At 43.3% G+C, this 15,448-nt stretch overlaps 1 protein-coding gene across 1 annotated transcript in view; it reads left to right on the top strand.

Annotated features, from left to right (window-relative positions):
* MRPL11 (mitochondrial ribosomal protein L11) overlaps window positions 1–15,448 on the top strand; it is a 35,574-nt gene that overhangs the window by 4,703 nt on the left and 15,423 nt on the right. Inside the window, exons 3-5 of the mRNA XM_089658075.1 lie at window positions 9,034–9,129; window positions 9,638–9,731; window positions 12,153–12,312. Of these exons, the coding sequence (XP_089514201.1) occupies window positions 9,034–9,129; window positions 9,638–9,731; window positions 12,153–12,312 (350 nt within the window). The remainder of the gene's footprint in view (window positions 1–9,033; window positions 9,130–9,637; window positions 9,732–12,152; window positions 12,313–15,448) is intronic.

The following is a 15,448-nucleotide window of genomic DNA, read 5'->3' as shown; positions in this document are numbered from 1 at the left end:
GATCGCTAGTGCAATGCTTTTCAGCTTATTAAAAAAAAAAAAAAAAATAGTAAATGCACTTTTGTGTGAATTTAATATATATATATATATATATATATATATATATATACAGTTGTGGCCAAAATTATTCAACCCCCACTGAAATTGAGTGTTTTGGCCAGTTTGACATTGCTTTTGATCATTCAGTCATCTTGCTTACATTTACATTAAAGAGGCACTTGTAGGTCAGACAAATATAACATAACAGTTATAATGAAATAACCACAAATGTCTTTTCTGTGCTCACAGCATTATCAGTTTTATTCAACCCCCAAGTGACATTCAATCTTAGTACTTAGTACAGCATCCTTTTACAGTTATAACAGCTTTTAAACGTGAAGCATAGCTTGACACAAGTGTCTTGCAGCGATCTACGGGTATCTTCGCCCATTCTTCATGGGCAAAGGCCTCCAGTTCAGTCACATTCTTAGGCTTGCGCACTGCAACTGCTTTCTTTAAGTCCCACCAGAGGTTCTCAATCGGATTTAAGTCTGGTGACTGCGATGGCCACTCCAAAATGTTCCAGCCTTTCCTCTGCAACCATGCTCTAGTGGACTTGGAGGTATGCTTGGGATCATTGTCCTGTTGAAAGGTCCAACGTCTCCCAAGCCTCAGGTGTGTGACGGACTGCATCACGTTTCCATCCAATATCTCCTGGTACTGAAGAGAATTCATGGTACCTTGCACACGCTGAAGCTTCCCTGTACCTGCAGAAGCAAAACAGCCCCAAAGCATGATTGACCCTCCACCATGCTTCACAGTAGGCAAGGTGTTCTTTTCATCATAGGCCTTGTTCTTCCTCCTCCAAACATAGCGTTGATCCATGGGCCCAAACAGTTCTAATTTTGTTTCATCAGTCCACAGAACACTATCCCACAACTTTTGTGGTTTGTCCACATGGCTTTTGGCATACTGCAGTCGACTCTTCTTATTCTTTGGAGACAGCAAGGGGGTACGCCTGGGAGTTCTGGCACGGAGGCCTTCATTACGCAGTGTGCGTCTTATTGTCTGGGCTGAAACTTCTGTACCCACATCTGACAAATCTTTTCTCAGTTCCTCAGCAGTCACACGGGGACTTCTCTCCACTCTACGCTTCAGGTAGCGCACAGCAGTCGAAGTCAGCATCTTCTTTCTGCCACGACCAGGTAGCGTTTCAACAGTGCCCTTTGCCTTGAATTTGCGAATGATGCTTCCTAAGGTGTCTCTTGGTATGTTTAACATCTTTGCAATCTTCTTATAGCCATTGCCCTTCCTGTGAAGAGAAATCACCTCTTCTCTTGTCTTCCTGGACCATTCTCTTGCCTTCACCATGTTTGTAACCACACCAGTAAATGTCTAGAAGGAGCTGAGTATCACAGTCATTTTAAAGCTGCCTAATTGGTGCTTATTATGCTTGATTGCTGCTCGGTGACATCCACAGGTGTTTTCAATACCTGATGGAAAGCACCTGTATGAACCTCTGTTCTTCAGAGTGGTAGTCTTTAAGGGGTTGAATAATTGTGGCAATGAAGAAACCACATAAGAACCATTTACTACTGTATTACATAAACAATTGATGTCATTTTAGTTGCATTTGGGTAGTTACAACGTCCTTGTAGGATTTGATTCTGAATACAATTCCAAATGTACACTATAGTCCCTAAACCCCTTTACAGCATTGGGGGTTGAATAATTTTGGCCACAACTGTATATTCTTTTTTTTTTTTCTTTTTTTTTTTCTTTTTTTTTTTTTTTTTTTAAGGTGAACTTATCCTTTAAAAGATTACATTTGTGGTCTAATGATTAAGATTACATGAGTGTTGTACTTTTGATTTAGACTACTAAGGAGGTTTAGGAGGTTGTGAGGCTATGCTTACCTTTTAAAATTTGAGTGAGAATTTCATATGGCTACAACTGCTCATATATCTTGATCTACTGATAATGAGTCGTTTTTTTTTTTTTTTTTTTTTTTCATATCCTGTGCTTGGAGTAACCTATCTGGCTTTGTGACAGAGGGGCCCAAAAAACATGAAAAATATATGCATACAATTTTTATTAATAGATTTATATAAACAGCAAAGGGTAGCTGTAAGTCCTGTTTGAATTATGCAATCACATTAGGTACTCAAAGTGGTTATCATTGGCATCCACACACTTGATTTCGGCGATCTACTGCATGAACAACATTGACTAGAGTGTCCACAGAAATTACTATGTGTCAAAACCACTCGCAGTACTCCATTCTTAGATCAAGGTCATCTTCATTCATGGCGTGCAACAGTCTCGGGCTGAAAAATTTCCAGTGTGCTCTGTTCAGAATATGTTGTGTGCTTGATCTGCTAATTCCTCTCTCATGTGCATATTGTTTGACAGATCTTTGCTTGTGCGCATCACACACAATCCCATCCGTTTCGAACTCCTCACAAATTAATGTGATTGTTAGTCATGTTGGTGGTTCTGTTCCAAACTCCCGTCGCCATTGTTGTTGAACTTCACACACATTTCAAAATTTACAATTCCGCTTCAAAATGGTCTTGCATTGCTCAAAAGTCAAGCATGTGATTTTCTTTGCCTCTCTCCTGACAGTCACATTAAGGGATATCTTAATCTACATACATTCCCACATTGTATTTATTTCTAGTCCTACTCCTATTAACCACTTACCATCTGCCCTATAACAGAAATACTGCTACAGGGCAGCATGGGTGCGCAAAATCACATCTATATGTATAGATGTGATTTTGCATGTCTGGGTAGGGGGTGCGCACGAGCCCTACCCGCACCGCTGATCGTGGCCCCGGGTGTCAATCAACGGGTCCCTGCCGGTGATTGCCAAGGATCACCAACGGGAAGGAGGGCTGCTTTGTTTACCAACAGCCCTCCTCCCTGTCAGTTTGGGCACACTGCTTTGGATGGCTGAGTAGAGCCTTCCAGAGCAGTCTGCTTACAGTGAAGCACACACCACCAACCCCCAGTAAAACACTCCCAGCACACAGCTAACCCTTTTATCACCATTCATTGTTAATCCCTTCTTGCCCAGTGCCATTAATACAGTGTCAGTCCTCCTTTCTTTTTTTTTTTTTTTTTTCTAGCACTGATCACTGTATCGGTGTCACTGGGGATGTCAGTTCCCCCCAGTGCCAGAATGTCCGCCGCAGTCCCGCTGTAAGTTGCTGATCGCTGCCATTATTAGTTAGAAAAAAAATTACAGTATCTATGCCGCCATTTGTAAATGCTATAACTTTCACGTAAAGCAATTAATTTACACTTATTGGGATTTTTTTTAGCAAAGACATGTTGCAGAGTACATTTTGGCATACGTTTATGATTATATTCGATTTTTAAAATTTTTTATTTTGTGCTGGACATATTTAACCGCTTCCGCGCCACCCTATAGTAGAACTACTGCCACAGGGCGGCACGGGTGCGCAAAATCACGTGTGTTTGTATACATGATTTGCTCTCCCGCGGTTCCCCCCCAGATAGCGTCAGATTGCCCGTCAGTACACCAGTAATCATATTTAACCCCTTGATTGCCAGGAACACGCTCACATACACAATAAACCTCCATTGCTAGTATAATGTCTGAACAGATCAATATCTTTGATCAGATCAGAACTATACCAGCGTCCACATTAGTATAGTGTCCCCAAAAACGCAGCTTTAGCGGGATCATCCCTGGCACCTGCCAGCACCTGCATTTAGCCCCTATGCTTACCCCCCCCCCTTTCTTCCCCAGCAAGTGCAGTGTCAGTAGGTTGCAGTGTTCGCAGAATCAGGCCTGATCACTTAGCATTTGTCAGTAATTTATTTATTTTTTAATGGTTCAAGCAGTCCCTGACAGCCAGGTGCTCCGTGGCGAGTCCCATAAGTGCATTACAAGCTGGTGTGGTGGCGAGCACGAGTAGTGTCCTGCAGCCACCAAGTATTTGCACACAGGCCCTTAGAACCCCTAGTATTATTCTGGATGTGTTTGCAAATCCCGACTGGTAGCCACAAATTCTGCAGCACCCGTACTTCCCCCATTCACTGCCCAACCCAGAATTCAGGTGGAAAAAGCACATTAAATACCCATTGATTTTTTGGACACAAGATCTGTATGCATTAATTGTGGATCAAAGCAATTTCTATACACAGCATATAATAGCATGCAGCTCTAAAAACGTGATAAGAGTATAAAACATATATAAAAAGTCCAACTATTGTCAGTATAAAAAATGACCATATAGTGGTTATGTCATAACCTTTAGTAGCAATCAAAGCAAATGAAATAAAACAAATAAATATGCGCACTGAGGCGCTATACAAGTTCAGAAACGTCCAAAGTTGACGTTAAAAGGTGCATAAAGTTCAATCAAAATAAATAGGTGGAAATCCGTGATAATGGTGTTGAGATAAATGAGTATAACCAGATAACACAAATCAATGCGCATTTGAGTACATTAGGACCAACTCCTGGTCATCAACATCTGGTAACTGGAACACTGGATCATCTCGTGAGCATCAATTAGTCAGCACACCATCAGGGCATCCAGGCAGCAGGAGTACACTCGTTCAAACACCAGGGGGAACCTCACTTGTAGATAATCAGGGGTCACTACAGATCTCCTTAGAAGGAGGGCTCATACAAAATGAGCCAGAGCAGAAAGCATATCCATATTGCGGTAATTTTTATTAAATATGAACAAATGCACTCGCATTTAAAAGTAGATTTGACAGCAGTAAAAATGGCTGCTGGCCGTCCACGTGGGCCGTGCGGTGTGACGTCACTTGAATAGAGGCAGCTCCCATACATATTTTGTGCGCACGCACGTTATCAAAGCCCCTGTGGAAAAATAAAAATTCTTCCATGAACTCAATATGCCTCTCAGCAGATGGCTTAGGGTGTCTACTTTCCGAAAAGGGGTCATTTGAGTATGTTTGTATTGTCCTGGTATTTTAGCACCTAAAGAAATGGGCAGTCAGGAAGTAAAAGCTGTGAAAACTCCATTATCTATACCATAGTTTGTACACTCTATAACTTTCACACAAAGCAGTCAATATACACTTATTGGGATTTTTTTTTTTACCAAAAACATGTAGCAGAATACATTTTGGCGTATATTTGAGGTTTTTTTTTGGATATTTATTATGACAGAAATGAGAAAATATCAGGGGGGGTTTTGTCAATTTTCTGTCCTTTTTTTTTTTTTCGTTTATAGCGCAAAAAATAAAAAGCGCACAGGTGATAAATAGAGATGAGCGAATCGAACTTGGCGAAGTGGAATTCGTTTCGAAGATTAGGAAAAATTCGACTTCGGATGCGCGAATCGAAATTTTCCAAAAATGGCGGCGACATGTGTGGCGACGGAGCGGGGATCTCTGGGAAGGCGCGCAGACAAGGCGCGCTGACCCATAATGCATTCATTCATGACATGTGATCGCATTAGCCAATCAGCAGTCAGCCAGCCAGCACTGTGTAATGGTCGAGCTATAAATTGCGGCCATCTTAGAATTCTCCATTAGCCTCCGGTCATTCAACAGAGACAGACCTCTCTGTATTAGGGACAGAGTTAGGGCCAAAGAGACTTTAGGGCCACAGAATTGTTACTCGGGGACACAGAATTGTTACTCGGGGACACAGAATTGTTACTCGGGGACACAGAATTGTTACTCGGGGACACAGAACTGTTACTCGGGGACACAGAACTGTTACTCGGGGACACAGAACTGTTACTCGGGGACACAGAACTGTTACTCGGGGACACAGAACTGTTACTGAGGGACACACACAGAACTGTTACTGAGGGACACACACAGAACTGTTACTGAGGGACACACACAGAACTGTTACTGAGGGACACACACAGAACTGTTACTGAGGGACACACACAGAACTGTTACTGAGGGACACACACAGAACTGTTACTGAGGGACACACACAGAACTGTTACTGAGGGACACACACAGAACTGTTACTGAGGGACACACACAGAACTGTTACTGAGGGACACTGTTACTGAGGGACAGACACAGAACTGTTACTGAGGGACAGACACAGAACTGTTACTGAGGGACAGACACAGAACTGTTACTGAGGGACAGACACAGAATCGTTGAATTAAAGAGTATGTCAGACAACACGCAGAGGAGTGGCAGAGGAGGCAATGTTTCAGGAGCGAGCAGACGTGGCAGCAGAGGAAGGGGTCGAGGCAGCACTAGTCGCAGCCAGAGGCCAGTGCTCCCGGTGTCATCCAGCGGTCGTGTCTCCACCGACAACCCTGCCGTCATCGATTGGTTGGCTTGGTCGTCTTCCTCTTCCCAGGTCACCTCTGACACCTACAGCCAATGGTCGGTGGGTACGTCAGACACAACCGTTAGTTGGCATGGCCCGGGAGCAAGCCCACTGAAATCACGTGTCCTCTACCTGCCCCTGTCCTTTGGTGTTCCCTCACCAAGCGAAGTATCGCATGCTGTGGGCTCAGCCCCACTGTACAGTGAGGAAGAGCTAACAGAGGGCGGTCAGGAACGGGGGGAGACATCCGCCTCTTCAGCAGCCAGGCGAAGAAGTACTGGCGAGGAGAGTGGCTCGGTAGCCGGTCTAGAGACAGGTCTGTCTCCTGACCCACACGCAGCCAAGGGGGCTAGTAGTGAGGCGGAGACCCTAATTGATGATGATGAGGCTGATCGCACTTGGCAGCCTCGTCGTCATCAGGCTATTGCTTCCGCATCATCAGGAGAAGAGGGTGCCAGCTTGGCAGCGAGCAAAACAGTCGGTGGGTTGCCCAGGAGACAGCAGGGTCGCAGCAGTGTCAGTGGAGGCAAACGGCCACGGAGTAGAGCACCAGCTCCACTGCAGCCTACCACCACGGCCAGTAGTGGTGCCGGTGTGCACGGAGGAAGTAGCAGTCAGCCAGTGAGGAGTAGCGGGGGCAAAGTTTCCTACTCGGCGGTGTGGCAACTTTTCGTCAAGCCGCCCGAGGAAGTAAACGTAGCCGTATGTCGACTATGTGGCCAGAAAGTCAAGCGTGGCCAGGGGGCCCATGTCTCCATCGCCACACTCTGCCATGTGCCACTTTCAGGTCTCCTCACACTGCTGGTGGGTTCCATTTTGTCATAGGGTGCTGGCAGATTACGGGCCTCCCATTGCTGCTGCCAGGCCCGTAATCTGCCATGGGCCCCTGTACCGCCTCCTCATGCTGCTGCCAGGTCCAGAGTGTGTCATGGGTCCCTGTACGGCCTCCCATTGCTGCTGTCTCCATCGCCACACTCTGCCATGTGCCACTTTCAGGTCTCCTCACACTGCTGGTGGGTTCCATTTTGTCATAGGGTGCTGGCAGATTACGGGCCTCCCATTGCTGCTGCCAGGCCCGTAATCTGCCATGGGCCCCCGTACCGACTCCTCATGCTGCTGCCAGGCCCGTAATCTGCCATGGGCCACCGTACCGCCTCCTCATGCTGCTGCCAGGTCCAGAGTGTCTCATGGGTCCCTGTACGGCCTCCCATTGCTGCTGTCTCCATCGCCACACTGTCCCATGTGCCACTTTCAGGTCTCCTCACACTGATGGTGGGTTCCATTTTGTCATAGGGTGCTGGCAGATTACGGGCCTCCCATTGCTGCTGCCAGGCCCGTAATCTGCCATGGGCCCCCGTACCGCCTCCTCATGCTGCCGCCAGGTCCAGAGTGTCTCATGGGTCCCTGTACGGCCTCCCATTGCTGCTGTCTCCATCGCCACACTCTGCCATGTGCCACTTTCAGGTCTCCTCACACTGCTGGTGGGTTCCATTTTGTCATAGGGTGCTGTATGGCCTCCCATTGCTGCTGCCTCCACCGCCACACTGTGGCTCCACACTCTGGTTTTGGCCCCGTGACTGCCCAAATGAGTGAAGTGTGCGGTGATTCTAAGATCGACGGCACTCATCTGCATGTCATACTGACTGACAGTATTATTTCTCTTCCCCAGCAGACTCCAAGGGCATTTAAATTAAAGGTACAGTGTTCTGCACTAATATAAAGGCTCTCTGAAGCCTAGAAACACCCTTTTTATAAGTTAAATTCGCAGCGAATATATTCGACTCGAATCGAATTTATTCCGCGAATCGGCCGAATCAAATTTTTGAATACTTCGCTCATCTCTAGTGATAAAATACCACCAAAAGAACGCTCTATTTGTGTGGGGGGAAACAAAGGATGTAAATTTTGTTTGGGTACAGCCTTGTATGACCGCGCAATTACCAGTTGAATTAGTGCAGTGCCAAATAGCAAAAAGAGGCCTAGTCAGGAAGCAGGGTAAATCCTCAGGATGGCAAGTGGTTAATCTAAACGATCTTGAAGTTTGCAAACTTACTTTTCTCGGAATCCTACACATTTTCTTGCATTCTGTGATGTGTATTCAGTATATCCTGTGAGTAGACACTTTGTCACACATTTCACAGAGCCTGCCTTCTGAACTATAGAGGTGCTGAGATGAGGGGTTTCAGAAGGCAGAGTCGGTACAGGAATCACTGTTTGTAGGCAGCAAGGTACCATGATACAGTATTTAGTCATTAGAAACTGAAGTTAACCGCAGATGAGAAGCTGAAAAGCATTTAGAGAATGCACAAAGTTGTGGAAGGAGTTAGCCAGCAGACAGGCAACACTCACAACATGAAAATAGATTTTATAAGTGAGCTTGTTGGATTGTCAAAAATGACTATCATTTGTATTGCTATTACAATGCTGTTAAAACAAACAAAAAATATTATATGGCTATAGAACTCTAACATTTTTATCAAGGTTACAGCACCCTTTCTATACTGTATATCTGGTGGTGTGGTGATTACTATGAACGGTAAAGATGCTGATTATCTCATTTTGTTCTCATTTTGCTATTTGAGTAATGGGTGTGACAGGAATGTGTGGTTGGCAAAATTACAATATGTGTAATATATTTTTTTTTTTTTTTCAATCAAATGTATTATTTTGGTGTTTGAACAAAGCTACCAAGCTTTAATGCTCCATTATGAAACTTTTTTTTTTTTTCTTTTGTCTTATAGAGGGGAATACCAATTGGACAGTTTTGTAAAGAGTTTAATGAGAAGACGAAAGACATCATTGAAGGAGTCCCTTTGCGTGTAAAGGTTTTAGTTAATGTAAATATTTTTTTACATACATTCCATTACTTTGCTATCCATGTATCCTATACATTTGTTTTACACTATATGATTTCTAACTACTGTGCAAAAGATGCAGACCTTTAGTTTCAACATTCAAATGTATGTATACTTTCTATTACAGCTGACAGCTTTTCATTCTCAATGAACTAGGAGGGCACTGGTGGGTGCTCTGGTAATTAATTGATCTTCCTGTTCTCAGATAACTGCCTGCCCGTACGAGGTAGGGGCAAACAGCTATGCTGAGAGTGTGTGGGAACCTGAGATTGCACCAGTGATCCTGCAGGCTCCTTCGAAAAATAATAAATGCACGTTTTGTTTTTGTTTTTTGTATACCTGCAAACCTTTTACCCTTTTGAAAGAAAGGGGAAAAAAAGTGAACTTATTCTTTAAAGGCTTCTATAAATTTTGCTTTTAACATAACTTTCATTTTCACTACATTGTACTGGTTTAAGAAACTTTTGTATGGATGTTTTTTTTTTCTTAGCCTGATAGAACATACCAAATGCAGATTGGGTTGCCACCTACATCTTACTTCCTCAAAGCTGCTGCTGGCATTGAAAAAGGTGCTGCACAGACAGGTATGTAATGACTGCAAATCTATAGCAATTATAAATAGGGATCCACCAACATTTCGGCCAATGAAACATATCAGCCGAAAATAGCTCTATCGGTATTATGCCGATAGGAAAAATTTTAGCCGCCTCAAGTGCCAATACAGGGGACTGTGTGTACTGCAGATGTGAGAAGGGGTGGGGGGTGGGGGCAGAGAAAGGCAGGAGAGGAGCAGTGTATACAGTGACTGGCTGTCACTATGGGGTTTATTTACTAAAGCTGGAGAGTCCAAAATCAGACTCCCTTCTGCATAGAAACCAATCAGCTTCCAGGTTTCATTGCCAAAGCTTCATTGAACAAGCTGAGGTTAGAAGCTGATTGGTTTCTATGCAGAAGGGAGTCTGATTTTGGACTCTCCAGCTTTAGTAAATAAACCCCTATATGTCAGTGCCAGTATTTAAATGTAATTGCTGGGGTTTTTTTTCTTCACTATAGCTCAGAGCATCAGCTGTCACTTTCCCCAGCTAAAAGATACTAAGTTTCTTTTTAGTTTCTTTCCGGAGCTAAAATGGTGAAGAAAAAAAAAGCCAGCAATTGCATTTAAAAACTGGCACTGACATAGTGACAGCCAGTGAGAGAGCCTCTCTGTATACACTGCTCCTCTCCTGCCCCCTCCTTGCACACACTGCCCCCCATCCCCCCTACAAAGATGGCCTGTCACTCATATGCTATCACATAGGGGACTATTACATGCATCTGGAATTTTTGTTATCGGTTTCGGCACAAGAATTTTCATTTCGGTGCACCACTAATTGTAAATGTACATTAACTTGAGCCAGGAAGAGGGGAGTCGAAGATGATTTTGGTAAGGTTACTTCATATAGGATATTTTTTTTCCCCCTAGAGAGTAGAGAAATGTGATATCTGGAATCTTGTGGAATGAGGCTCAGTCCAGAGCTCTTACGTGCATTTTTCCAGATACTATCCTTTGCATTTGGCCTCCTAGGTGGACTGGCCTGCTGCAAGTCTCTCCTTTTTGGTAGGCCTCTGGGTTTGTGAACCCTTCCCCTGGACTAGTCTGCTTTTAAGGCAGCGAAGGGATGTCGTTATTTGGGTGAAGTGGAAACTCTTTTACAGCTCAGTACCTTGGCCAGGCTAAGGACTGGTACAGCTGTCGGGAATAATGGCAGTCCTGGTCTTCATTTCAGCACATGTTCCAAGTTTAAATGCTATTATTCTGTATGGCCATTAAACAATTTGAACTCTTATAGCTTACACAGGCAATAAGTTAATAAAGAGAAAATCTGTAGCAAGAGAGAAAAGGTTGCATTGGTCTTGAAAGACTAGACTGCTAGATATCACAATTGTTGATACTGAGGGTATTGGTCTGCTTTCTTGTAAAGTAGCTTCAGTTTTCGTTAGAGGGTGGGTCTGCAGAATCCCATTGACATTTATGTGAGAAATGCACACGACTGGTCAGGGACCAGGGCCAGGCGTTGTGCTACATTTCAATGGAAAGCACAGTATTTGACTAAAACACCTGTCAATGCAAACAAACCCTTTGATTTCCAATCCTGTGAAATGTATTAGAGTGAGAGTTATTACCCTAGGGAGGATTAGATAGGCCGGTCTATTATTGCTGTGTGTCATCCTAACTTTCTGTCTTGGTGTTAGCATGTCACAAGGATGGGAAACTAAGATAAATCTTTCCAGTTGAACAGAGAGCAGAAAATACCCTTTCGGTTTTTATTGCGGTCTGTCTTCCTGTTCCACTGATGCCTGATTCCCATATTTCGTGTCCTAGCATCATAGGGACAGTGAGAAGTCTCTGAAGTGTGGAAGCAGAAGGCTGTTCTAGAGAGTCTGACTCTTCCCGTTCTATCTAAAACAAATGTTTTACTGTCATTTTAATCAACACCAGCTTGTCCATATTTGATAGTGCACTGGCTGCCTGGTGTTTTAGAGAACGGGTAGGACTTCTCCAAGCTGTTGAATATATATATATATATATATATATATATATATATATATATATATATATATATATATATATATATATATATATATATAATTTCTCATCCATTGAAGGACAACATTATGGTAATAAGAAATCAAGGGTTATACATGCATCTTGCAGGGGAAATGGACACAAGGCACATAAAATCTGAAGGCCTGTTCCCTGGAGGCTGTGACCTCTCACACCTGCTCAATTTTGCTTAGTCCTCATGAGGCTGGATGTGCTTTCTTCAGCTCTGCTGTTTTCTGTTCATTTTTGGAAGATTTTGCAACTATTGACAACTACAGGTGGATTCATGCTGGATTGGAAATAATACTGCAGTATACTCCTTATTTGTGTATTATCATAAAGAAGTGTACCACAGTGGATTCAGAGAAGCATTTTACAGTTAGTGCAAAAGTCTAATTATTTTCCCCTCCTGTGTCAATAGGTCATGAAGTTGCAGGAATGGTGACCTTGAAGCAGTTATATGAAATAGCACTGGTGAAATCTAAAGATGAATCGTTTGTTCTCCGGGATGTACCATTGGTGGAAGTGGTAAAGTGTCTCCATGGCAGTGCCAAATCACTGGGAATCAAAGTTGTCAGGGAGTAAGTATGTGATCTAGAAACATATAATGAAGAGGTAGATGTTTTTTGTTTTTTTTGTTTTTTTTTTTATTTTTTTTATGCATTGTACACCTGCACAGCTAGCAACATAACATAATGGCATGCACGTTTCCTATACAAATTAAATATGCTAGTAGCCAGCTAGTTTATCACAGTATGAAAAATGCAATCATAAAAAGAAAAAATTAGAAATAGCAGGAATGAATGTCACATATGGTCATGCTTAGGGTGCTTTCACACTGATGCGGTGCAGTTTTCCCATACTGTATGTACAGCACAATGTGCAGTGTTACCTGTGATTTGCCATAGACTTCTATTGCATTGGGTTGTTTTTCTGCGATGGAAGTCTATGGCAAATTGCCGGTAACCCGTGTGAAAACTGTACTGCATCAGTGTCAAAGAGGCCTTAACCTAAAAGTATATTTCTTTCTCAATGCAGCACAGGGATTTTATCTACTCCAAGGTTGTTTTTAAGAAATATATCTTTTTAATACATGGCTGCATTTTAACACCTGCCCAGAGTTCATATTAAATCATACTGTAAATTATCCCTCATGTATGTTGCTGTATGCATCCTGACATCATGAATTTGGTAGGATTCTTCATAATCCCTGTAAGCAGACTGTGTGATTCATCCAGGTTGTGGCTTTTGCATTTGGCACCCTGGCATGACTTAAAAACTGACCAGACATCAGTACTATATTGTCACAAAAAAGAAAACAGGCAAATGATCAGAAAAGCAGAGTTCAGGTGCAATCATATTACAGGCAGACAGTCTGTGCATATTTGTCAGGAGAGACCTACAAGGCCTATCGTCACGAAACACCTTCTGAAAATACTAGAGAGCAGTGTCTGGCTTCAGTCCTTTCTGGTCATAGTCACGAAACCGTTGCAGCAACAGAAGTTGGAATCCCATATCTCTGTACTTGTTCAATGTCATTGACCCGAAGCTGTGAAACCAAAAATCTGACCATGGCAGCCATGCAAGTAGCATTTAAGGAGATGTCGGCAATTTTAACCTATATTTTGAACATGAGAGGTTTGCTTTAAAGCATTCAGAAGGTAGACCTATCGGATATTAGGCAGGCAGACAGGCTAAACACAGGCTTGTTTAGTCATCGCTTACGGAGCAGTATACAGAAGCTAACAAAGACTAACAGAAACCTTTTGCTTAGGCACTATTGCAGATCATTTTGCATTAATTGTTTAATCTACTCTCAGGTGATGTCTCAGGTATGCAGGCATGCCAGTGTGTTGCATTACTGTTTATTAGTAAGTGAAATGGGCAGGCATATGACTCTTACCAGGTGCAGCAGGCACAAAAGAGGAAGGACCCTGGTGTTGAGCCAGCTGCCACAGGGAAGAACTGATGTACTACCCTTCTAAAGGATTCTGCTCCTAGTTTGTCCAAGCTGTGTAATTAAAACTTACTGATCTGTGGATGTTGCTAGAAGACAAAATATTTCTTTAGTCCCTTCCAGGCTATCAGTTATTATATATTTTTATTGTTCTTTCATTGTAGGACACCGCTAGATCAGTCGATCATAACCAATGGGTATTGCGCTTCCTGCAGCAGTAGGATGCTAGGTACAAGGAAAAGATTAAAACACACCCTAGGAGTGGCACCTACCGGTGGCCATTATCCCCATATGCAACAAACATCTCAGTTTGTTTTTTTCTTGGGGTTTTGCCTAGTGCTTAGGAAGTAGGACCTATAAATGTGTCTGCTTCTTTTTCTTTTTTTTTTTTTTTTTTTTTTTTTAGTTCCTGTTGATGGATTTTTGTCTCCAGGTAACTGTGGTGTTGGGTGAGAGGCCAGATCCTGATAGTCTCCCAGCACTGCCTCCGAGGGTATGCAATTCCCTACCTCTGCAGGACCAGCTGCCACTACTCTGTAGCGAAGGGGTCTGAAGTGTTTTGTACACTCGGCAGATGTGTATCGTGTATGTACAATGGATCGGCCCTGTCTGTTTCGCTGTGGTATCATAGCTGGGCCAACAATTCCCAGGCCAACATCAGAGGTGTTTGCATCACCTTGCCTTTGGATGACCTGCTGTGGGACTAGATTCAAGGTGGCATGCTGCGGTCTGTGAGTGATCTCCCTGGGGGTTTTCCCTTGCCCTGTGGCTGTCCTTTCCTGGATCCCTTGGGTGTGTGCAGGTGGTCATCAGTATTGAGAAATATCTCATCATCCCCACCACCTAACAACCACCCCTTAGATCTAAATTTTTAGCATCCCACGGGTGGTAAAAGCACCTTCTTTCCACTGTCCAAGACATTGTAATTTAACTGCAGGACTAGCCCCTCTTCTCTGTGCATAAATTCATTTTCATGTCCAAAGAAAAGGCCTATCTATAAAGACTACTTCTTCTCCAGGATTCATGCGTCCCTGGCAAACCATTTTCCAAGTCCAAAAAAAGACTACTGCTATATGAAGGTGCGCCCCCATCACATTAACTCAAGGGGGGGGGGGGGTATTTCTTCTATCCATTGCAATCCTTTGTTTCAGACAAATAGGTTCTAATGGTAGTCTTTTCAGGCTACAAGATAGAGTTCCAGTCTTTCCCTCTGGGACCATCTTTTCTTCAAACTTGTAGCCTTTCCACCATGTTTCAAGCCTGGGTGTCTACATCTTTATTTATTACTGTACCTGAAAGGCCTTTATCACCTAGTGCGAAAAGCTTGTTTTTTTTTTTTTTTTCTTCTCGCAGGTTTTTCACTGCTTCTCTTTTAGCCTTCCTCCATTTGGGAGTGGACCGATAGATGGCCCTCCTTCCTTCTGCCCTATCTGTGCTCTTCCAATGTCCCTTAATCTCTTTCACAGAGTGTTTTGAACTGGCTGCTCTTTAGTTTAAGCAGCCATTTTTGGTTCATTATAGGTATAAGGTAGATTGTGAGGAACTGTCTCTGTGTGATAACATTTTGCCCTTTCTGTTCTGGTTTTATCCCCTTTGTAAAGCAGTATATGTTTCACAGACATTCTACACTGTTTGTTTAGGGAAATGTGACCTTTGTAGTCTTTCACTTCTAATAGAGTTCATACTGTATTGTTGGTTGTTGGGTTTGTTGTGGGTGGGGAAAACCCAGTGCCAGGCTGTTGGTGAAGTTGTATATACTG

This window comes from Staurois parvus, unplaced genomic scaffold (assembly GCF_062004578.1).
Source record: "Staurois parvus isolate SC_StPar_1 unplaced genomic scaffold, SC_StPar_1.0 ptg001051l, whole genome shotgun sequence".
Classification (NCBI taxonomy): Eukaryota; Metazoa; Chordata; class Amphibia; order Anura; family Ranidae; genus Staurois; species Staurois parvus.
Note: the sequence above shows the minus strand (reverse complement) of the source record. Positions and strands in the feature narration are given on the sequence as shown.